At 36.0% G+C, this 25,722-nt stretch overlaps 2 protein-coding genes across 5 annotated transcripts in view; one reads left to right on the top strand and one right to left on the bottom strand.

The window, feature by feature from the left end:
- Positions 1-23,998, top strand: LOC127976419 (interphotoreceptor matrix proteoglycan 1-like). 4 transcript variants are annotated; one of them, XM_052580822.1, is made up of 18 exons: positions 3-548; positions 3,936-4,160; positions 4,858-5,024; positions 5,153-5,181; positions 5,576-5,604; positions 5,688-5,731; positions 5,823-5,963; positions 7,459-7,517; positions 8,127-8,308; positions 8,392-8,691; positions 10,694-11,532; positions 12,689-12,778; positions 15,787-16,006; positions 18,948-19,158; positions 19,602-19,787; positions 19,918-20,101; positions 21,555-21,638; positions 23,369-23,998. In XM_052580822.1, exons 1-18 carry the CDS (start codon positions 482-484, stop codon positions 23,447-23,449), a joined length of 3,138 nt encoding a protein of 1,045 aa, XP_052436782.1. In that variant the 5' UTR covers positions 3-481; the 3' UTR covers positions 23,450-23,998. The 4 variants fall into 4 exon arrangements, with proteins under 4 accessions (XP_052436785.1, XP_052436784.1, XP_052436782.1 ...); XM_052580824.1 differs by lacking the exon at positions 19,918-20,101 and having other exon boundaries at positions 2-548; XM_052580823.1 differs by lacking the exon at positions 12,689-12,778 and having other exon boundaries at positions 4-548.
- Positions 23,999-24,116: 118 nt separating this feature from the next.
- Positions 24,117-25,722, bottom strand: part of LOC127976418 (unconventional myosin-VI) — a 49,056-nt gene continuing 47,450 nt past the window's right edge. Inside the window, exon 32 of the mRNA XM_052580821.1 lies at positions 24,117-25,675. Within this exon, the coding sequence (XP_052436781.1) occupies positions 25,476-25,675 (200 nt within the window). The 3' untranslated portion in view covers positions 24,117-25,475. The remainder of the gene's footprint in view (positions 25,676-25,722) is intronic.

Raw genomic sequence — 25,722 nt, 5'->3', positions numbered from 1 at the left:
TTGAGTGGGCCAGACTGAGAGAGACAAGCATCGGGTGTACTGGAAACAGAGTAAGTAGGCAAGTCGAGTGGCTTGTGAACGAACCAAGGAGGCTAGCAGCTGCTGGTCAAGAAGGCTACTAACAGGATGAAGATAGTCCACCACGTGGGTCCACGGGGATTAGGAGTCAGAGAGAGGTAAACAGATTAAGCCAGAAAAAGAGCCAGCGTTTTTAACCTCATCATTCCCCTTACACCCTGCAGAGCATCTTCCACCCACTCGCACACTTCAGACCAAGTGTGTGCCCAAGAATCTGCACCATCTGTCAGGAATACCACCCAACCTACAGTAGTGCACACAAACAGCCCCTTCCATGGATGCCTGGACACATAGTCGATGGAAATTAACTCTGTCGAACTCAGACGTGAGTTAAGTCAATACGGACTGTCGTTTCTTTCCAAATGAGCGACTTTACATCCAAAAGGACATAATCTACTGCAACATGCCATTGAAAACAGGATTATTCCTCATTCTGTTCTTGTTTACCCTCCAAGCCAATAGAATCAAAGGTAAGCCGGTGTTTGAACGCCATTCTAATGCTGTTTTATTTAAACAAAGTCTTATAATTCAGCAAAAACAGGACTTCTGGTAACATACAACGCCTTAGAGTGACTACAGCCTGCGTGATTCCTCACACAATAGCATCTTTCCGCCCTCGGTGATCGAATGAGTTTTTAAATATTTTAAGAGCCAATTTGCAAGGACATGAAAGAAGCCCAAAGATTTTTCTTATGCAAAATGAAGCCTGATGACAAATCATTTGATAACATTTTTGTGGCAAGCACGCCATTAGCGCTTCCTTTTTGGTACAATATGCTAGAAAAGCACGTTTCGCTAACATTTCATGCGAGTTCTGAATGCCTCTAGTCTGGCTACAGCGTTCAGAAGCTCCATTCATTAGCAGGGAGAAACAAAAGGCATTCTGTTCGTGGCCGTGTGGAACGCTAATCTTTTCTGGCTTGTAGCTTTGCTGTGGGGCTTCGCTCAACGCTTCAGAAGTACAGCTCAATTAGCATCGCCGCCCCTCATGTCTGCACATGTGCTCGGCGGGCTCATAGACGGCAGCGGGACACATGATCGAATCAGTCACCCTGGTTTATCTTTGAGAAATTGCACCACTGGCCCTACATCTGCTCATTTGCTAATTAACAGATGTGGTCAGATGGTTTGTGACCTAGAAACACATTGTTGGGACCCCTGTATCTCTGTGTGATCTGCTCAATGTTTTCCACTGCAAACATCTCTAAATAGGGCCACATGTGGCACTAGAACAGGGCGTCTTTTGTTTGTGATCAAAATAATTAGACTGAAGGTCCAATCTGATTGGACAACAGGGCTTGAGAAGAATTACAACAATGGTGTAATTGTTACAGATTCAACACTAATAACCATATAGTAGTCTACATCAATCTATAGTAAATGACTGACCATACTGTACTAAAACAGTATCCATTACCATTATAATGCAGTTAATGGTAGAATTTGCTAAAGAGTCTCATTAGAAAAGCATTTTAAATGCTATAAATGCAGCTTGCAATTGAAATTAACAGTAAAACTCACACTTTTATCCTTTTCATACAAACTAGCAAAATACTAGTGTTCACAGTTCATGATTTGCAAAAACTACAATTTTTATGCTTGCATCACATAACCATTTCTGCTGTAGTAAACTTGCTTGGTAGCGCACCTTGTACAGCACTGCACTTGTGATTTGGAGCATAGTGAATCACATAAAACATGAGTCATGATGGAAATTGCATAAAATTGCATAAGGTTGCATCAGCAAAGGTTTTTATCTCGCATCTGCTTTTGTTAACACTATTGGATAGGTTTAGAGGACAGTCTGGTGTATGCTGTACATACCTTTCAAACTTGATAAAGCAGTATACGTTTAGTGTCGTTTCATTTCTGAACTGCAGCAATAAATATTACAACCAAAGTAATGAAATGTTACCAGATTCACGTTAATCTTGTTTGTATTAAACTGAATGCACAGGCAATCACTTTTCAAAGTGTTGCGATGGAGACACGTAATATCTTTTTGAAGAAATGTCGCCAAAGGCATTTTTTTTTTTTCACTGAGTCTGAGTTGATATTGTTAGCTACTGAATGCAATTGTTCTGTTGGTATCTAAATTAGTTTTAGCCCAGGCTATTTTATGCCATTTAAGTGCTGGTGTACAGTTATGCAATTAACCAAAGGATAAGCCTGGTCAGCAAAGGACATCAGCATCCAAAACACAATATAACTAACTATTCTTTGCAGAGAAATCTGCATGTACACAGGAAATCCTGTCTTAATGTGATCTGATTGCATGTTGTATGAGATTCTGTTAAGCAGGATTACTCAGTTGGTTTTAAAAGTTACCAGTAGAACATTAAAAACAAAGGTATGTGTTTATCTTCCACTGTAGCTGCACTTATATCGCTAACGCTACTGCTTGTCTGCTAACTAAGCTTAAACTAATCTGCAAGTAGTGAACAGAGGTCCGGTGAAGTCTGAGGGACCCCCTTTGCTGAGCCAGGCTTAATGTTTTAAGAAGCTCTCTGAAGTTTACCAGCTGGTCACACAATACTCCATTTTGAAAACATTTAGCCAATTGTAATTGAGGCCTAATAGAGGTCCTAATAGAGACCTAATGTGATCTTTCAATTTCTAAAGAGGTCTTGGAGTGGCTCAGATCTTACGTGGAGGGGACACACGATTTGTCTGTTTTTAATGGATCTGTGAGTGTTGCAACTAAGAGGAAATTATAAAGATTGCACCATCAGCTGAAGGGCCAAGCTATTAAACTAGTCAGGACTGTTGTCATTTGATGTAAAAACCTCCAGATGCACTTTGATATGAGCTGTTAACTGTATAATTGTTTGATGCTTCATTACTGAAGTAGGTAATTAAATGCATCGCTGCCATTTTGCAGTACATATGTTCACTATGACAATGACTTGAACTGAAGTTAATGAAGTGAAATCTGCTGTCATTGTAATACCTGAACAATTCATCCTGAACTTCTCTAGTCTGTAAATACCAGTAAAACACCAGGTCTAAGTCTATTACGCCAATGACCGCAGGTGCTGGTTAACTCCAACAGCTATCTCTGGCCACAACCGATTATGTAACAGGTCAGAAGGTGGGTCACCTTGAGTAGAAATACTCTTAGATGTCAGAATGGGTTAGGGTCTCTGGCAGGTAAGAACTTTTAATGACACATCACTGTAAAATTTAACCTCTACAATTGATCATTATAAGAGCTAGTTCATGCAAAAAATAAAAATAAAATAATAATAATAATATTGATGATAATTTAATGACCTTCATGTTGTTCCTGTGTCATTCTGTGGATCATAAAAGGAGATGTTTTGAAAAAAAAAATTATGTTTTGTTTTATTAGACCCCATTGATTGCCATTATATGGACAAGACACAGTTGAACTTTCTTGATTGCTGACATTAAACTGAGTTAAACTTTAAAAATATATATATATATTTAATTACATATTGAATAAATGGAAAACAACAATATAATGACTACATTTATAAGAAGGACTTCATTTAAAAAATCTCGAAGACTTTTTCAGCTTGGTCTTTATGTTAAAATTCTTTGCTTTCAGTCAAACACGATTAAGATTACTACCACTGGAGAGCAGAGGCCTTTTTAACTCTTATCTAGTGAACGCGCTTAACATCTGCCGTGATAACCGACTGCTTGACTTAGGCCTAATCCAATTAATGTTCATTCAGCATACTAATCATAGACTTAAAGGGTTTCAAATGGTCTCTGAGTGAGAGTAATTACATGAAGTGTAATTATATGATCCGTCGGCTTACTGTTCTCAGGTAAAGTTGCTCCTGCTCTTCTGAAACTATGAACGCATGCTGTTGTTGTGACATTTGCAGAACTCACTGCTGACGACTTGATTCTCAGGATCAGAAATGTGAAGTACAGGCACTTCCTGGAGACTCCACGGCCAATGAAACAGTTGACAGATGGCAGAGATTCACTTTCTCTGGATGCGCATCGAGCAAAGAGATCAGCGCTGTTTAATACGGGGGTGAAAGTCTGTCCTCAGGAGAGCATAGCGGAGGTCGTCACCAGCCATAAAGCCTACTACAAACTAAGAGGTAGGACAACATCTACCCTAAATGCCACAAGGGACGGAGCCTTAAGCATCAGTGCCAAATTTGGCAACAACCCCTCAGATCCTCATAAATCATAATTAACTTCCCAATCATTCGAATCCTTCTGAGAGATGAAGGATCATGCCAAGCCACAAAAAAAGAAGTGGCTCTGAGCCAAGTATAGATAAAAGTAGTGTACTTTTTTTAGGCTTACCTTCTTTGAGTCTTATAGAATGGATTTTTGCTGTTACAATGAATATGGGCAGAAAATGATTATAAAATTAATCCACAGACATGAGAGATAGTATATGATGACAACATTGTCAATTTGGGATGAAGTTTCTCTTTAAGTAATTTTTTTGGCTTGAATAAAACCAAATAATTTTGATAATTCCACATGAGCCACCTGACAAAATTTTTTACACTGAAGCAGATAGCATGATTTTAAATTACTGGTACAAACAAGCTAAAGGTGAAGCACATTTAGCTGTCAGATTCAGTTATGAGATACTCTTAATTAAATGTCCATAATAACCGTGTTGGCAAAATGAGATAATGGCTGCAAATGACTGCATGCTAAACACTATTAAGTATGTTACACCTCTGTCAGTGGTGCAGATAATTAATTTGAAGTGTCCCGGCATGTTTTATCAGGTCTTTGCTGTTAGTTCTCTCTCAATTTTTCCATGATGTTTAACAGTTTGTCAAGAAGCTGTGTGGGAGGCTTTCCGGATCTTTCTTGACAGAGTTCCTGACACCATGGAGTACCAGCAGTGGGTGTACGCCTGTCAGAGAGACTCACTTTGCATGGAGGATCTGGCCCAAAATTTTAGTAGCACGCAGGAGCATCTTGACATGGTAGCCAGTGTGAGTAGCTGCTCGTGTCCATTTCCAATTTAGTCCATTTGTCTTGCCAGTACAGCATAAATGTGCCAATATTTTTCAATTGAAAAAGGCTTTTTCGTAAATTCTCAGAGGCTTTATATCATTTACAGAGAGTGAAAGCTCAAGATGATCAGAAGAGGTAAGAATCCTGAAGATGATCTTGAAATCAAGGGCTTCTTGGTTTCAGTATTCATGGTATGGCAAGTTACTTCAAGTCTTCATTTTGGGCTCGAACCCTTCAGAATATCTAGAATGAGGTCACCTCACTAGTGGGAAATGAGAAAATCGCAGCCTGACCTTTAAAAAACAAAGTTTGTTCATATTCGGTGGCCTAGCTAAACATTGCTCTCTGACCTGATCCACTTTAATAAGAGGGATCTGTGCCCAGACATATTACGCTTGGGTGTTAGAGCCACACAAACATACCCGGGCTTACATGCAGTCAACCCCTTTATCGGGGACAATGAATTTTATTGCATTTATCATTCTCGGATTGATTCGTTCCTTCTCGACATGTCTTCAATTATTTTTAGGGCTCTCACACCTGCACCAGGCAAGAAATGTAAGTCCTCACCATCCGAATGAGAAAGAAATACTGGCTGATCTTATAAAAACATGACTGATTGATGGCTTTTTATGCTTCAGGTTCAAAGAGTCCTGCGGAGCTTTTCATCATGGAATCTGACAGCGTACGGCCACTAACTCCTGCTTTTTAGAATATGCACTTAACATACTAATGAAGTTAGAAACAAACAAATTGGCTATTCTCTGATCTGATAGGAAACTGGGGCACCAGATGTTGTCCCTCAGAGGCCAGTGGAGCACATTGTGGAGTTCAGTTTGACTATAGTAGACCCCGTACTACTGAGGGATCCAAGCAGCCCGCAATATGAAGACTTCACTCACAATCTTCATGAGAAGGTTATGTGAAATCAACTATTAAACATATGCCATCAAGCTGTTTCAAGCTACTAACAGACAAATTACATCTCACCTGAGCCTGTGTTGAGAACATTGACAATATAGTTGTGAAACCTGATAAAAGAAATAAAGGTAACACTTTATAATAACTGCACACTTTTAATCATTAAGCATTAGTAAACAGATAATTCATAATTTATAAAGCATTAATAGACAGTAATAAGCAGTTTATAAATACAGATATAAATGCTTATTCTTGATTTAAAAGCATATCTATAATGTGTCTAATAATTGTATTTTCATACTTTGTTCATGATCAATTTATCATTTCTCAATGAAGTATAGCATTATTTACAAACCAGTTATTTAGGAGTTGCCAGTGATTCATATGATCACAAGAAATGTGGTAAATTCAGGTAGTTGTAAAGCATTTAGTAGTGGTCAGTTAACTATTTATGTGAGCTCATCTAAAGTGAGTCTAGTTATGCCTTGTAAAGCATTTATAAAGGATATTTAAAGGCTCAGTTATCTTCTAAACAAAAAACGGAAACAAACACCACACAGTGATACAGAACATAGAAATATTAACAGCCTTTAAATCTCATTTGTAAAAGCTTTACAAGGCATAAATAGTCCTCACTTTAGATGAGCTCACAAAAATAGTTAACTAACAACTACATATGTTTTATAACTACCTGAATTAACCCTGAATTACAGTAGAAATACATGTTAATAAACCATTTATTAACACTATAAGTAACTATTACTATATGTCTGAATAAAAAGATATTTGAATGCACATTTAAATAGTTTATTAATCATTTACTTACAATTTCTAAGTGATCTTATGAACCACTGACAACTCCTTAATAACTGGGTGTAAATAATGCTATACTTAATTTAGAAATGATAAGTTGATCATTAATAAAGTATGAAAAAACAAATATTAAATACATTACAGATATACTTTTAAATCAGATATAAAGCATTTATATCTGTATTTATAAACTGCTTATAAATGTCTATTAATGCTTTATAAATTATGAATTAACTGTTTCCTAATGCTTAACTAATGATTAATGGCATGCAGTCATTATAAAGTTTTACCAAAATAAATCTTAAGGTGTAGTTAGTGATAACTGTAATAAAAGAAATGAAATGCATTTGTGTTAAGAACATTCTAGAGAAAATCTCAAAGTGAAAAAAAAAAACATATTACTAGAGTAGGTTTGAAAGTAGCTTCTGGTAAAAGATCAAAAACAGGAAAACTAAACACGTCTTGGGCATAAGTCTAAGATTAGTTAAAATACGACCAGAGCCATGGCACATGATTTTACAGCATGTTGGACAATCCAAAATATGAGGTTATGTAACCAACTGTGTTTAATTGATTGGTTTATGTTCTCTATTTATATTATGTAATTTATTTAATTATGTAGTTATTGACAAAGTTATTACAAATATGTCTAAAATATTTTCATTTACACTTTTGCAGTTGCTGCATGTGTTTGACAAACTTCCAGGGTTTAAAGAGATTCGGGTGCTGGGATTTCGGTAAGTTGAATGCTGGAACAGTGGGATTCACCAAGATATAACAGTCCATTGAACTTGAAAATTATATCTTTGGATGGGTAATTCTCTCCCAGGGGCAACTTGGGGTAAGTATTTGAAGAAATACTTGGCAAATTGCGTTCAGAACAACTGTGTTTCAATTACTATACCATTATGCTTTGCTGTAGTGTAGACTGTGTAACACAACATGCTTGAGGTGTAACCACCTTATTATCTCATGATAGTAGCCTTTGGGAAAACTGTATCAATTAACCCTCATGTACTTTTAAGAATGACTTTACATTGCCCAAAATCACAAATCCTGTGCATGTGAAAATGAATTTTGAAATAAACCTATATTATTTAGCTTCCAATTAGACGGCTGCCAAAAGTAAACCTCTACAATATTATACACCAATCCATTCTCATAAGATTTGAAAAAGTCATTAAGTATTAACCTGACAGGCCAATGATAAGTATGATTTTGAGGTATTGAAATTGCCTTTGGGTTTTTCAGTCCCAAAGAGAACATGAGGGCTAAGACAGACAATCAGGTTAATACAAGTCCAAGCAAACGTCATGCAAACCAATTCCCTTCATAACATCTATCAGTCCTGAAGGTGCTGCAGCAAGCTATGCTGTAGTGTTTGAGAGTGATGGGACGCGGGCCATAGGTGACACAGACTCCACTGATGAATATGGCATAGAGAGAGCCCTAAAGGGCATGGTGGTGAAGGCACTAAGTGAGGACACATCACTTCCTGTGGACGTGCTTTCCCTTATTTTCAAACCAGGTACACAAAATCAATACAATCAATATAAGAGTCCTAGACAGACTGCAAATATTTAACCTTACCTGATTTGCCCTCTTTAACAGCAGGCGAGGAGAACATGAGATCTAGTACTGAAATCAGCAGAGAATCAAGGTTTTTACCTGGGGAAATGAGTACACAGTCCACAAAAGAGGACTCAGAGGACATTACAGCACCTGGGAGTATGGTCATCTCTTTTGGAGATCTGGGCTCTGATAGGACAGAAAAAAGTGATATGCAGAATTTTCCTGATATATCTTCCCACGTTCCCACGCAACCAGTAGCCACTGTGCTAATTAACATCTCCCATCTTGAGGGTTCAAAGATGACAAGTCTAACCACTGAAGTCACTTCAACAAACGAAGGTAAGTCTTTTATATTTGTAGCGAGTAGTGAGTTGTGTACAAAAGCACTTGCTTCCAAACTGAGGATGTATTCACAGCTGTCTGTTTGGTTTGATTGAATCGAACTCAAGTTGGTTTCCCCTCTTGGTGCAGATCTTTTTGGTAGGTGTGAATACAGCAATCGCTTCCAAACAAACTCTGGTATGGTTCATTTAAGGTGTGAATATGATCTGACCTCGATCCAACCCAATTTTCTTAGCGGTAAGCCCCTCCCCTCGAACACAGATGAGCCAATGGTCAAGTATCAGTTGCACAGGGAGCCGAACTCAGACATCTGTAGGTTTCAGCGCCAAAGAGAAACATAGGAAGATCTGAAGCTTTCATCGTTTTTATGGGATTTATGCTTCAAAAATGTAAAAACAATATGCCTGGGGTCCTTATAAGACTAATTCCAGGTATCCTGAGAGAATAGGCAATGGAGTTTATTTTATTCTATTTCCTAAACTGTCCCAAAGCATTCAACCCCAATGAAGACAAAACTTTCATTTCTGGTTGTCATACTCTCATTACATTACAATTTTCATCTGCTCAAGCAGAATGTAAATATCATCTTGTGCATTACTGTGTCCATACAAACCTAAATAGCCAACTGTATTGTGCAGTGTAATGCAAAAACACATAAACAAAGGTCTACATTTCACTGTTTCTTCATATGAAACTGGTTAAATGTAAATTAATTTAATCGTACCCTGCGATACATGAACATTGTTAATCCGGCATGTTGTGATCATGACGAACATAATATGAGGCTTCTCCTGGCTTGCACCCTCTCTTCCAAATTCCAAATACCGACAATATTTATTTTAAAGTTCATAACAGTAACCAAGTGGATAAGGCTTACTGATAGGTGAATTGTAGAAATCACGCTCAGAATCAGACAGCTCGCACTTATAGTGCTGTTGTTAGCATTTCAATGGCTTAAATCACTTGTTTTTAAACCAAAATGCTTGAAAACATTAACATGACTACGTTGGGAGAAAATAGTAAGGAGATATTTTAATTATTTATTAATAAACTAGTGTTTAGTCAGTGTCGCAAAGATGAAGTTGATGATCCTGACTAGTGGTTGACCGATATTGTTTTTTTTTTTTTTTTTGGCAGCCGATGCCGATATCTTGAAGGGGGTCAATAGCCGATATACAGTAAAGCCGATGTATATTTATTTTTTTTATTTTTTTATTCTTAATATTTAATCAATTTTTAATCATTTGACATGGGTTTAAAAATAAAATGGGTTTAAAAAATTAATGTGTAAAATAAACATACTTATACTTTAGATGACAAACTATTTTCGCAAATAAATAAATATTTAATAGAAATATAATTAAAAAGGAAGTAAACACTGTAACCAACAGGGCACTCGGTATTCTAGGAAGTTTGTGTGCATTGGGAATCATATTTTTCAAATAAAGCCAGGGTAACACTCATTTTACCTACAGTACACAGAGTAAATAACATGAATATGACAGTGGGCAAATGCATAAAGCACAGCATAATTTGAAATGGTGAGTTTAAAGTTTAATTCGATATTGTGAGAACACCGTATGACATTGTCTCATATGATGCTCATAAGCTTCTTCATATTATGAAAGTATCTGATAACACCAAATCAGTAAAATAATAAATATTGCACTACGAAAGATCTCCATGATTAGCCTGTTTTTGCACTTCCTGTTTTTCCCTGCTTGAGAATTTCTGCCCAATGGACCGATGACCTTAGCACGCATGTGGTATTATTTACAGTTTTGGTTCGCTTGTAAAAAAAAAAAAAAAAAGCCAGTGTGAAAGGGAACCGCAAAAAAAAAAAATCTACATTGTGAACTAGTGGACTTTATTGGTGTGAATACACCCTAAGACACTTAAGTTAGGCAGCCTAAAAAAAATTTAAGAATTATTTGTAATTTTAGTACATGCATTTTCAAAAACATTCTCTGAAACCTTTTTTTTTTTTTTTTTTTTCGAGGATTGTCAAGAACCACTACAGTGGATTACCTATCAAAGTGGGTGGAAGTCAAAGAGGATGTGGGACATGAAATTGTTGCCACCGCTGCACCACTGGACTTGGAGACTTTTGAGGTAGCGAAAGCATCTTCTTCAACTCAACCTGAAATGGATTTCGATATAACACCAGAGGCCACTTCTGCAGAGGCAACATCAATCTTGACAACCCTAACCCCTACAGAACGAGCGCAAGATGCTATATTTCTTGAAGATGACACAATTGGCCAATCAGAACCTTTAGAGACCCCTACCGAAGGTCTTCCTTCATACCCTAAAGGTCAAGTTGAGTCACCTACTTCAATTGACCTTGGTGAACATGTAGAGTCTCCATCTGTCGGTGTCACCATAGACACACTCAATCAAAACGTGCCCCCACTTGGACTTACAACTCCAGAACCCATTCTTCCTACAGCAATTCCCTCTGAGCTAACGCCCACAGAAGACCTAATTTCACACATGACCCCGGACATTTTCCTGGATGAAGAGGGACAGCCTCTCTGGACAGTTTCACCTCCCCCACGTGAAGGCAGTACAGATATTGGCAGAGATGTTGAACAGGCTGATAAGGAGGACGATACTCTAGACTCTGGGAGTGGATTCCCTTCAGAGGTTGATGAGAATCCACAATCCTCGGCTCGTCCTCTAGGTTACGTTACCGCTCCTTCGGTGATGGCTTCTAACCAGGCCAAAGAGTTAGTGGTGTTTTTTAGTTTACGTGTGACTAATATGATGTTTTCGGAGGATCTTTTCAACAAGAGTTCCCCTGAGTACAAATCACTGGAGAACACGTTTCTTGAACTGGTAGGTAAACACACTTTTGTCTTTGACTTCATCTTGCTGCATGTCTTTCTATCCTCCATTTGTTGTTAGCTTTCCTTTTTTTTCATTTGTATCGCAGTGCATGCTGGTAAAGAATAATAGATAAAGTGTGCCATTTATCTGCAGGGATTTGACAGATGGCATCTGAGAACAGTGATGTTCAAAATGTGATTACATTTTTCTATAAAGCCTTTGTATAAAGGGTTTGGGTGACTGACAGAAAATTGGATTTCATTTCTGTACATTTTATACAAAGATACTTATTTTCCCACTTCAAATGTTTTCCTCTGAACTTTCTTTACCTTACATTTCAATTTAGACAGAAGTACACAGAATGAAAACCTGTATGGCCATTTAAAAAAAAATGGTGCAATCTCAAACAAGCAAGAGTGGTGTAGTACTGAATATCGGCCCAGTTATAGTTCAGCCGTAGACGTAAGGCCACATGTAATCACAACTATGATCAATACAGTTAAAAGTTACATTTGAGTACCTTCATTTCTTAGACAAATTTTTTATCAGTTTCTTATATTTCCAGCAAAAATTGCTCCAGAGTAAACCAAACCATCAAGCTTTGCATGTCACCCTGCATCATAAACTTGAACTGCAGATGAGTGGAGCAGTTTCTCCTCCCCATTCAAAGTGATGCAGAATCACTCTGTTCCAGCTTGACTCCCTTTTTTTCCATTTTCTGCTCTGCGGTCACTCCATGCTCAATGGAGAGAAAACCTTCCCCGAACAATCCTAATATAAGAGAAAACACATATGCTCCAACTTAAAAAAAAAAACAGTACTCATCCAAGAAAAAATGCTCACTTCCACTCTGCACCACTCATATACAACGTGTAAAAAAAGTGCTACAGACATGAGACTTTCAGACCGCCTCTTGGCCAATCATATCACAGTTTCACAACTACATTTACATTTATGCATTTAGCAGATGCTTTTATCCAAAGCGACTTAAAGTGCACTCAGGCTATACATTTTTTTTTTTTACCAGAATGTTTGTTTACTGGGAATTTAACCTACAACATTTTGCGCTATTAACGCAATGCTCTACCTCTGAGCCACAGGAGTCAACTAAGTGATGTTGTTTTTATTCATATTATATTTAGTAATATCATGTTTTTTTAACCAGAGGCAATTCTCTGAACCAAGTGACTCGGCAAACCCAGAGGCTTCTAGTCAAGTGACTGAGAGAGAACAGAAGACTTTAGCCTCAATACCGGTACATCTATATCCAAACTTGAAAAAGCATTATTAATCACTTTTTGACACTAAATTCTGAACTTTTGTCTAACAACTTCCCCCGTCTGATCTTACTGAACAAGAACTGTCTTTACTAACTGCAGATCACTGAGCTCTCTAACCAGCATTAACCAAAGTTGAACGTTTACAACCCGCAACTCTTTTTTTTCATTAGTAGTTTTATTCTTGATAGTGTGAATGTTGCCTTATAGTTCCAAGCAAATTTTGGTTTCTCAGGATCTCAGTGTGCACACTAACAAAAATATGTGCTCATGTCAAATGCTAAAACTGTGTATCTGTAAATAATCTGGTTTTTCTTATTGATGTAAAACACAGATGAACCTATTTCACCATCTTGTTGAATTAAATGACCAAAAACACAGAGCATGCCAAAAAAAAATAATAATACCTCAGGGACTTGCTGTCTAGTTTTGTTTCTCTAAATCTGCTTTTAGTTGGTTAGGCAGCCTAATAACTTGGAATTGTTCTTTGGTGAGACACATGTCCTTGAATGTAATCAGTCTCCAAATGTTTTTATTGGAGTGTTATAACAATGACAAAGATTATTTTGAAATTAACTGCTCAATTATTTCTTTGTAATAAAAGCAATTCAAAGAGATACCGTAGCTGATTTTGTGGCTTATTTGTGAATGAGTCAGGGTGAATGCAATCTCTTTTAAGATACATAAAAATTAGTCAGTTTAGACTGGTTTTCATGTGTGTTAAAAACTACAATAATATCCATTCCTAACTGTTCTTGCACAGTTTTCTTTTTCTTCATAATTCTTCATAATTTAATTGAACCGCTATTAAACGGGTATAAGGGGCTCTTGTGCAATTTACATCGATATGTTCTGTTCTTTAAGACATTATTTTCAATTATTATTATTTATTATTATTTATTATTATTTTGTATTATTTGTATAAATCCCAAGACAAAAAAGCTCCATTTCCAATAAAGTGGTTGCCCAAACTAGTATAGTGTTGCAGTTCCAAGTCGCCAGACTAACACCAGTGCTAGGAGAAAAACTTTTGGATTATGACATGAACTACTAAAAATCTGCTCAGAGGCTACTCTGGTAAGTATCTAGGTAAAATGGTCATAAAATTAGTTCATTGATTCATAAATGGGCTTTTAAAGGATAATCTGATAACCTCAAGATATTTATGCTCTTGCAAATTCTGCAAAAGAAACATTGATTTTTCCACCGTACACATCAATTTTGCCCGTTTATAATTCAACATTTTGGTAGCTTTTATAGCGACGGCTGTAATATTTTAGTCCTGTACTAGGTTTGCATTGATTTCAGCATTTCAACCTTGTAGGATGCTTATTCACGGCTGACTCTACTGGTTTGTGTAGCAACCATCTCGATTGGACACGGAGAACAAAAAATATTTTAAAAATTCATTAAAATATGATAAAATGTAAAAAATATATTTTATTACGTATTAATCATTTATAGAACAGAACAGCACTGAAATAGATCCCTGTGAACTAGTAGATACAAGTGTAAGGACCGTGCTAGAATGAGTGTGGGAATCATTAATCAAGAATAGAGATATGCTACAATGCTGCTGTCTGTGATAATTAATTCATTAACCTATTTGGAAATGAGCGCTACTGTATATACTAGACGATATCTTCTGTCATGTGACGGCAAACAAAGGTCATGACACTGGCATGATCTAGACAGTAACACTGATTGAGGCTGAGCTCTGAGTCACAGCGTGCCCTGTGGGAAAGAATAACACCTGCTCTGCCCTGGCACTTAACCAAGAGGTGAGAGGTTGATGGTGACTGGCAGATCAGGCCTACCTCCAAATACAGATTAGCTCCTGTTATACAGACGTGCTCTTAATTAATACAACAGCATCCCAGGCCAGGCCTCTGTGCTCCTTCTCACGCTTCATGTTCGCTCTGCATTCACTGTTTAACAATTGGAAATAATTCATATTTTAAAAATAAACATTTCGTTTTAATCAAATTAAACAAAAATTGGCAAAATTTTAATGCTAACATTTAAAATATTAAGTATGTTTAATATATCCATCCATTATATTTAAAAATACTCATTAAAATCATTTTAAATATGAATTATATTTTGAATAATACATTTTTATTTAAATAATTAAAACTGTTACCTCCTATTATACAGATGTGGCCTTCACTCGTCTAGTGCTCACTCTCACTCTCTATGCACTATTAAATAATTAATAACATTTTAAATAATATATATATATATATATATATATATATATATATATATATATATATATATATATATATATATATATATATATATATATATATATATATAATTATTTAAAAAAATATTAACAATAAAAATATTATATTAAAATATTTTAAACACATCTTCATTTCAATTAAAACATTTTAAAATAAAAAAATTTACTTAGAGATTTCAAATGTTAATTCCTGATTTTCTATTTATTATTAAATTGTAACAGGCATTTTTGTTTTAGTTCATTACATTAAACAAAAATTGTAAGGTTAAAATGGTGATTTAATCATTAATATGCAAACCTAATTTGAAAGCTTTTTTTGAGACGCTAGTAATCTCTGTGGCTCTTATGCGAAATGCATAAATATCATACGCTCAAGTCTTCCATCTTTTGTGTGACTGGAGCAATCAAGCTCTTGAAATCTTGAGCCGGGATGAATGACTGAGCTGCTACGCCCTATTTCTCCTGAACAACCATCTTTATCTCTAACTGGCCCTCCTCATGCAGAATGAAATGAGCGCTGAGAAGGTTTTGCATATTGTAATAGGATGAGAGACAGACACTGGCCAAAATCATTCAGTTTCTAGCAACTGAGGAGAATTGCTTCAGAATTGACAATCCTATAAGTTTGCATCTGAGCTGCGTCACATTCATGCACAATTAACCAGTCTGCACTAGACAGCAATGATGAAAGAGCAGTCGCAACTCTCTCATTTCACTTTTATCTCTTCTTTCCCACAGCTCCTGCCGTATCTACAGTCCAACCTGACTGGATTTAGGGAGCTGGAGATTTTGAACTTCAAGAACGGCAGTGTGGTGGTAAACAGCAAGATGAAATTAGACAAACCGGTTCCCTTCAATGTTACTAAGACTGTGCAGTGTGTGCTTGAGGACTTCTGCAATGCGGCGTCTAAGAGACTGGACTTGGAAATCGACTCCCAATCAGTGGATGTGGAAGCAGGTAAGCATGTGTCAAAAGGAGAAATCAAATAATTCCTTATTAAAATAAATGTTTGGCCAAAAATAAACTTTAGTCATTAGTCACTTACTATCAAGATGTTCCAAACCTGCATGACTTTCTTTCTTCTCTGGATTGCAATGATGCAATTAAATCTCATCCATGACCCAAGTCAATGGGGTCCAAATGTCCTTAAAAATATTTGTGTGTGTGTGTGTGTGTGTGTGTGTGTGTCTTCTGCTGCAAAAAGTGAAAATACAGGTTTAGAAGGACATGAGGGTGTGTAAATGATAACAGAAATTTCATATTTGAGTGAAGTATACTTTTAACCTTCATAATACATTAAAAATCTGTATTAAATTTTTCACATTCAGGCATTATTTGGACCCATAGGTGTTTTATATAACAGTCACAACTTCATATTTTTCAACTAAAACCATATTTTATATGATCAGCAACCTCTCTTTAATATTTAAAATTAAACCACCCCAAAAAGCTATGATGCAATATATATATATATATATATATATATATATATATATATATATATATATATATATATATATATATATACGACTTGAATTAAAAAAAAACCTCAAATATTAATTGTGTTTAATGTATTCATCCATTTATTTAAAAAAAATTCATAAAAATGTGCAAAATATTAATGATATTTTGAATAATACATTTTTATTTAAACCTTTAAAATTATTAGTTACCTCCGGTTATACAGACATGACCTTCACTCCTTATCACTCTCCATAGAATTTAATAACATTTTTTTTTTTTACTTTATTACTCATGACTGCTCAAGAAACATTCGAAATTTTACGTGCATGAATGAACGTATATATTTATTTCTAACAAAACAACAGACACATTAAAATAAATTAAATAATAAAATAGACTGCATGAACTTACTAACTAAATAGGTGTACATATTCATGTTTATCATCAAAATACATTCCCGGAACTTGTGTGAGAACTGGCAAAAGAATTTTATATAAATTTTTACAAAAACTATTTTTGACACCAAATGGTACTACAGGTGAATCTCAAAAAATTTGAATATTATGAAATAGGTCTTTATTTTTTTGTAATTTAATGCACATAAACTGAAATATTTCGATTACATTTTGTTTGATTAATGTTTGATTAATTTTGAGTATAAATACTGGGTACCTCTTGGGCTAGTTTAGAACATGCAACCACAATAATGGGAAAGACTACTGACTTGACAGTTGTCCAGAAGACAATCATCAACACCCTCCACAAGGAGGGTAAGCAACGCAGAAGGTCATTGCTGAAAGGGCTGACTGTTCACAGAGTGCTGTATCAAAATATATTCATGGAAAATTGACTGGAAGGAAAAAGTGTGGGAGGAAAAGGTGCACAAGCAACAGGGAAGACCACAGCCTTGGGAAGATTGTCAGGAAAAGCCGATTCAAGAACTTGGGAGAGCTTCACAAGGACCAGACTAAAGCTTGAGTCAGCACATCAAGAGTCACCACACTCAGACGTCTTCAGATAAAGGGCTACAGCTGTCACATTCCTGAACCAAGACACTCCTGAACCAGAAAAAAAAACTCAGAATCATTTCACCTGGGGTAAAGAGAAAAAGAACTGGACTGTTGCTCAGTGGTCCACAGTCCTCTTTTCAGATGAAAGTTAATTTAGCATTTCATTTGGAAATCAAGGTCTGGAGAGGCACAGAAGTCCAGTGTAAAGTTTCTGAAGTCAGAGATGATTTTGGGTGCCGTGACGTCTGCTGGTGTTGCTCTATTGTGTTTGATCAAGGCCAAAGTCAGTGCAGCCATCTACCGGGAGATTTTGGAGCACTTTATGCTTCCGTGTGCTGAGAAGCTTTATGGAGATGCTGATTTAATTTTGCAGCAGGACTTTAGCACTTGCCCACAGTGCCAAAAAAACTTCTAAGTGGTTTGATGACCATGATATTACTGTGTTTGATTGGCCAGCCAACTCACCTGACCTAAACCTCAAGGAGAATATATGAGGTATTGTGAAGAGGAAGATAAATAACATCTGACAAACAATACAGAGCTGAAGGCTACTATCAAAGCAACCTGGGCTTCAGTAAGACCTCAGCCGTGCCACAGGCTGATCGCCTCCATCCCACGTGGCATTGAAGCAGTAACAAAGTATTGAGTGCATAATTAAACTTGCTATGGAGATCTTGAAAATGTCATAAACATCAGAATTAAAACAAAAAACTCTTGAAATATTTCAGTTTGTGTGCAATAAATCTAGAATAAAAGAAAGTTAGCTTTTTTTTTATTAAAATTACAAAAAAGAAAGAACTTTTTCATGATATCTAATTTTTTTAGATGCACCTGTACATACATACCTGGGCCCATAATGAACCAAACACACAACATGTAACTTTTTTTTTTTTATGGTTATATCCCTTAAAAAGTAATTATAAAGAAATCTGAAAAATAATAAATTATGTGCATCTTAAAGTTTTGTTCCCTTACTAAAACCTATGCAGTTATTAGAACATTTTATGTATTTCTTCTAGGCCAAAACAAACCTCAATGCATTATGAAGGTTAAGAAAGTTCTGTTCTTGCTGATTGTGATTTACAGTGAAAAAGCGACGAGGAGTCGTTTGATTTCAATGCATCTTGGCAATTTCATCTGTCCGCATGTTAATTATTAGCAACAAGACTGACTCCTTGTCAAACTAATCTCTCACTCATTTGTAATGAGATTTTCTATTGTTATTGAAATCCACAAAGTCCACCAATTACATTCAGAAGTAGAAAGCTCTACCAGCAACTTCCAGCATTACTGTTATTACAACAGTAAACAAAAGCATCCACATTAACTTAAAGAGATAACCACACCTGTATTAAGTCTTTAAGCATCTTTGTATGTCTGGCCAAAAGTATTTAAAGCCAATTAGTTCTTATTGTCCATTCCAGCTGATCACACCGATCCATGTAAGTTTATGGCATGTAACGAGTTCTCCCGCTGCGTGGTGAACACCTTAACCTCGGAGCCTGAGTGTCTGTGCGACCCGGGCTACAGCACGGTGGACGGCAATCCCTGCACCAGCATCTGTGACCTACAGCCGAAATACTGCCTGAACGGAGGACAGTGTGAAATCATACCTGGACACGGAGCGGCCTGCAGGTATGTTAAATATGAAATAAAACCTGCAATATAGTTTACACTGCAAATCCATCAGTTTCAATGGAGATTACAAGGATGTTAGGAAAACTCAAAATCACCTGAGCATACAGCCACAGGTCCTTCATCTGCACTGTCAAAAACAAGGGTGTAAAAATACAGCTTGTTACTGGAGAAGTACCCATAAAAGGTACAATTCTTTTTCTTATCAACCTCTGAAATGTGTATGTACCCTTAAGGTAGTAATATGAGGTAAAATGAGGTACTTCACAGAGACACGTGCACCATTTTTGGTGATTTCTCTGAGCGGTTATGTAAAAAACAAACATAATGTCATGCTTTTTTATAATATAATCATTAATAAAAACTTTTAAATCCTAGGAATCTTACACATTTCTATCCATTCCACATTTCTTCTTAACATGTTTTTTCTCCACCACTTTTAGATGTCCTGTAGGTAAATTCTGGCACTACCATGGAGAACGCTGCAATGAATTGGTGTCTGTGCAAGCTGACCCTCTCCTTTTCGTAGCCTGCCTGGTGGGAAGCCTCTCTGTGGTTTGTGCCGTGATAGGCATCTTGATTTTCATTAACAAGAAATGTATACGGACCAGAAAGACCATGAGACTTGTGTAAGCAGGATTCTCATTTCCCCGTTTTCTGTTCATTTAGACATTCGATTTTTCTTCACAGACTTGGATTGGCAGTGGTGACCCTTATTAATCATTCTGGTGTTAAGACCTGATCTCCTTTGTATTGTAGGCGTTCACAACCTGCATTCCCATTTGGTAATACTATGAGAGTAAATCCAGTTTTTGAGAATGATGATGGGGTCTTAACACATGTGTCAAGCATGCTCTGTCCCATGAGCTCTGCCTCAGCCTCCTCACAACACACAGGCCAAGGCACATTTCGATCACTTGAAAGTTTACAGCTTAGTACTGAGGTAAAGTGTACTGCCAAGATGGTATTCTTCATTATCTATTTCAATCAGTGTCATTACCGCTACTAACATCCATAATCAACCTTTTGTGGAGAGGATGGACTAACTTTTCCTATAATATGATGAACTTTGCATTGACAACAGTCACATTTACAGTAGGCTTTGTTCAGACTGCATATCTGACTATAATCAATTTATAGTTTTTTTGGTGTCAAAACAGCAAAAACACATGAAATTACATTTATGATTTGAAATCTGGTGAAAATCAGTTTTTTTTTTTTTTTTGCATTTGGTTTCCTATCTAGGCTGTCTAATGTAAACGAATGCCTAGAAGAAGAAAAAAGAAAAAATAATTTTTGTGCAAACGATGAAAAATGTCTTATTAGGATTTTATGATGAATATAAATGTTCAAAAGAACAGCATTTCCTTGAATTAGCAGTCTTTTTTGACATTCTAAATATCTCTGCTGGTCAATTTAACACACCCTTGTTGAATTAAAAAGTATTAATTTCTTTCAACAAATTTCTGAACCCCAACTTTTGAACATTGGCATTTATATTCCCTTCTATTAAAAATGATGAAGCAACATATTTTGTTCTGAATATCTCACTAATAATCTCATTATTAACCAGTTAAAGGGACATTTACCCAAAGCGTGCAGCAAAAGGTTGTGGAGAGATTACAGTGATATAGACTGATGTAGATGCACATTCTTTAAAGCATATTCATCCGAGGATTCTTATTAGCAACATAATGAGAATGTATTGCAGAATATATTATGTGCAATCTAAAAAATCAAATGACCTCAAAATCATATTTTAGAAATTGCACTAGATTACCTCAAGGAAAAAAAACGATGCACTCCAAAATAACATTAGACTATATTAATGCAGAGGGCAGTACTGTACAGAACAGCCAGTTAACTTCAGCAAAAAAAAAATAATAATAATTTTTGCTTTTGGTGAATCAGCTTTTTCTTAAGTGTTTCTTTGTCTAGAAGAAACTAAAGACTAAAAAGAACACATCAGCAAAATCCATGCATCAGTATCCTCACCAGTTTGACACAATATAACATATTCATTATAAAATAGATGCATTTTCTTCTTCAGACACAATATATTCAAACAAACAAAATGATGCCAACAATTATTCTGAAACTTTCAAGGATGCAACATTAAGAAATGATTTTCCTAAGAGGATAATTGAAACAACTGACAGCGTGCATGGGTTTTGCATCTCATTTAGACTAGTCACTAGTGCATCTGTAGTTGTCTAATCTAATGATATTATGAATAATAATCAGTCATTTTATTCCAGCAACAGATGTTTGGCTCTTCAAAATATTGACAGTCTGGATTATCGTGCCAAAAATGTACTGTGCTTCTTTGCTTGGCAAGACCTTGTCTCCACTTAAAACTGTCCAGGATTGATGATGGTCTGTCATTCCTTTCCCAGATCCCCAGACAACTCTACCCCAGAAGATCAGAAAAGTTAATGCCAGAAATGGTTGACGTCCATCAGTGTATACCACATAACGAGGTAAGATGGTGTGAAAACAACCAATTTCACATTAACAGTGACTGTAAATAATCACGACGGGCTGATTCATCATGTCAAGATGATAAATCTTTCCCATCAATATGTCAACCATCATGTATAAGAGGAAATCATGTTTTGGGAATGTTGCATCCTTCCCACCACTGCTTAAAATCTGAAATCACACTTTTCTTTCACAATCTCAAAATGCAGATAAATATGTATTTCAAAATAGTTAATATACAAATATCTTGGCATGTAATGCAAAATCAGAAGCAGCATTATTTGGTCTAGTAGGCTTAAATATTTGGCAATGTTTATAGGCAGGAAGACTGAGAGTTGACTGGAGAGGTTTATTCAATGAAGTGTGTAATAATGTAATTCATTGATTATTCCTGAAAGTAATCCTCTTTTTTGTTGGTCCTCCAGTGGAATTGGTAAATTAGCAAAGTATGAAGGATGTGTAAACACTGTAGAATATTAAACAAGGTATGAGCTTGACAAATAAAATATGAAGGCAAAACCAATGCACTCACTCACTAGTTACCTGAGTAATGTGTTTCTGGTCCAATAATAAAATTCACAGAGGATTCTGACATTATGTTTGATGAGCTAAGATATCGATAGTATATATTCAGCATAAAAGTACCGAATGCATGCTTAAATTATGCATTTCATATTGATTTTTACCTGAACCAAGCAATTCTATATTCATATTTGACGAACCCTTGGCAATTACATCTCACTTGTTTTCTGTTGATGCTGAAGCCACAATGCACTATGGGAGCACATGCTGTACGCTGGGGTGCAGAGTTTGAATAAAGAAAAGCATTTTAAATTATAACGTGTACCATAAAACAATGGCAAGAGGACACTTTTTCCTACTGAGTCAATAAAGCCAAGTACTATTACTAGCCTACTCATTAATAGTGGAACATAATAAGTATTATTAAAGATATATATTCAAGTGTTTTTTAGGCCTTAGCTAATATTGGATTATTTAATTTTTTATGTTTTTAATAGTTTTGCTTACGAAATTGCAAATAAACATGGTTATTTTGTGATTTTATTTGTTCTACTTGTTAGTTTTCTGTAAAATATCTTGACATTTGGTAGCCCGATTGAATAGGCCACTCAACATTTTCTGATTTAATCAATTATTCGCTTTTAATTAATCTCACAAACTCCATGCCTTTTTTTTTTTTACAATCCCGATTTTGGGAAACCTTGATGTAATGTAATTTTTAATGCACTTCTTGTATGAAATGCATTTTCTTTCTCTTTGTATTTTTATCAACCTGGTACAAGATTTAACTATTTAAATCAATTTGATAAACAAGTTAGGTCAAAAAGTAGCCTAGTCGGATTATTTTACTTAAAATGTGAAATGTAATGGTTTACATTACAAAAATTTGTATGTTATTTGTAATCAAAGTAACGGATTACAGGAAATAATATACCCAAGCTCTGTGATGGCCAACATGTTTTCTAGGTTGACAGTTTGCCAGGTTTGAGAGAGTCATTTAGACTGTACCTAATACGGAAATATTAGCAATGCTGGCTAGTTGCTTAATTTGCCTTTGATTAGAGGATGAGTTCATGCAAAATGTATTCTTGTTATTATATAGTAACATGAGGAGGAGTTGTACAGCAATTATACATTACTCAGATATAAATGAGTTTGTGAATATTGTATTTAATTTTCTTAAATGCCCATGTTGTTTTTTTTCTAGACATGTCGGAGGTCCAGCAGATCCTCTTGCTGCTTTCTGAGGAGTCCTGATAGTGACAGCTTTGAAGTGACCGTTTTATGATGTCCACACAGTTTTTGTTTTAAACTAAGCACGGCACCAAAACCTCTTCAGTGCTATACAAGCAACTCAACTCTGCTGGTTTCTTGTAGACATTTGGTGAGTGTCTAAAACAACCACTATGCTTCAAGGATCAAAAGAAACTCTTGGACAACTCTTGGGAATACCTCCAGGAAAGAGGACTTCTGATTTAGATCCATCCTGAGCTCTTTTTTCATTGCACCTTCGAAAAATTGTAAACTGTATATGAGACATGTAACATGTTGGATGCTTTGAACCCTTCTCAGAGGTTTGTTTAATCCCTCACAATGAGGTATTTATTTACAAATGGATACATTGGGTTGTATCTTAAATAGAAAACAGATTCTAGTCATCTCTTTTAGTCTATCCACGGTGTCCAAACAAAGAAAATGAATGTAAAGTATTTTTGTAACTCCTAAAGGTAACAGAAAAGGCAAAAATACAGACATGTGGTCATGGTTTGTACATTAAACAGAAAAGGTATTTCTGAATGTGTCTTTCAGCTACAGATAAAGTAAATCCTTATACTAATGTCTGTTTAAATTTTCATGTGCAATGATGAATCGTTCATAATAATAGTCAGGGTCCCTGAGTAAAGCTAAACTCTTTATGACTCTTTACAAAGGCAAAGATTTAAACATCAACCAGATTTCATTTGGAATGTGTTTATTTTGGTCTAGCAAAGGGATCAGAGCAACAATGGTTAAGAAAATCAGAGTACATTTAACCCAGACACATCAAAGATAAACTGACAGACAAGAAACAAATAATTAACTAATTATTCTATGCATAAACTGATAGTTTAAGATGACACCATTTCATTTTGGAAAGGGCTCAATGGAGAAAAACATTATCATATGAATAAACAAAGTCTGGATAATGACAGCAAATTGATCAGATGCAGTTAATTTGGTTTGTGCCAAGTTTGCCGAATGTTAAGAATGTCATTGCTGTTTCCATTACTTCTGTTCCTCAGGCAGTTATTATAACCAAATGAGATAAGAAAGGGCCAGAGAAGCGCATAACGACACACTCCATAGCAAAAACTCATTTAAACGTAATATTTTCTTGAGTTGGTACATAAATAAATGTAAAAATGAGAGAAATCGACCACGCACGCTGACAGAATTCACAGCAAATCATTAACAAAGGTGCCATTATCACTCCACTGAACAGAAATGAGTATGCCCTTTAGCATATCCTCATGATTTAAGTACAAAATTGCTGAGCAAAACCATGCCGACAACAGTGACTATCCTCTTTTATGAACTAAAGCTGCTTTTAAGTGCATCTATAAAATTCATTATCAAATATACGTAAAGGCAATTTCAGATTTCAGGCATTTCTTGGAAACCCCACTGCCGTTATTACCACATTTACAACGGTGATCCTCATTAGCCTTTACCATCATCATCTGATTAGTTTAAGGATTCTTTGACTAGTTATTCAATCTATTCAAATATTAAATGTTTCTCCACAATAATGACCATTTAAGTCTTATAAGAGTGTGTCATAAGTGTATCATTTCTTAACCACTAGCTGACAGAACAGAAAAGGGAAACCCAAACCCATGCCACCGGCTAAACCAATCTTGCTTGGGCTAGTCAGGATGCTCAAAAGAACATTAAGAATTTTAAAACACCATTTTTAGGAGAATGACTTACGCTATCGCCTTCTAACAAGCAACCAGTAATGTGACTGAAAGAGTTTTACTGAAATATGGAATTGTAGAAGGATTACACCTAGTGTGTTTTAGATTCATCCATTCATTTCAGGTCTGAAAATCTTAAGGCATTTCTGAGCAACAGGTTCAAGCAAGGCTCATATTTGTATGAAGACTGGTTTCTAAGTTCACAGCAAAATGAAGAACAAACTACAAACAAAAAGTTAATTAGACAGCAGTTGCTTCCACTAGAGTTGTACAGCCCATTGTTTTAACTACCCCACTTTACCGTCTACATCTACACGTGCAAAGATAATGTAAACCAAGAGGAGGAACGGTGGATGTTCACTTGAGAAGGTTCTGGAGCATGGCGGTGGCATGGGTGGGTCGGGCCTGCTTGCTTTCGATGGCGTTCCTCAGGTACTGAATTCCGCCACAGCGCTCCCAGATCTCCTCAAACTGGCGCGGAAGGATCTCCGCTCCTCGTTTTCGTGTGAGCCCGGTCTCCTCCAGACTCAGCTCACACATCTCCATGTCGTCCTTACCTGGGTGCAGCAAAGGATAAAAGGCATCACGCTAAGCCTGAGTACAC

The sequence above is a fragment of the Carassius gibelio genome, chromosome B17, assembly GCF_023724105.1.
Source record: "Carassius gibelio isolate Cgi1373 ecotype wild population from Czech Republic chromosome B17, carGib1.2-hapl.c, whole genome shotgun sequence".
Lineage (NCBI taxonomy): Eukaryota > Metazoa > Chordata > Actinopteri > Cypriniformes > Cyprinidae > Carassius > Carassius gibelio.
This window is presented reverse-complemented; position numbering and strand designations above follow the sequence as displayed.

Excerpts from the sequence above, each read along its gene's own strand:
- LOC127976419 (XM_052580822.1), top strand. The coding sequence starts at position 482 with ATGCCATTGAAAACAGGATTATTCCTCATTCTGTTCTTGTTTACCCTC. Across the intron at positions 5,182-5,575 it reads GCTCAAGATGATCAGAAGAG|GGCTCTCACACCTGCACCAG; the intron begins GTAAGAATCCTG and ends AATTATTTTTAG. Across the intron at positions 21,639-23,368 it reads AGTGTATACCACATAACGAG|ACATGTCGGAGGTCCAGCAG; the intron begins GTAAGATGGTGT and ends TTTTTTTTCTAG.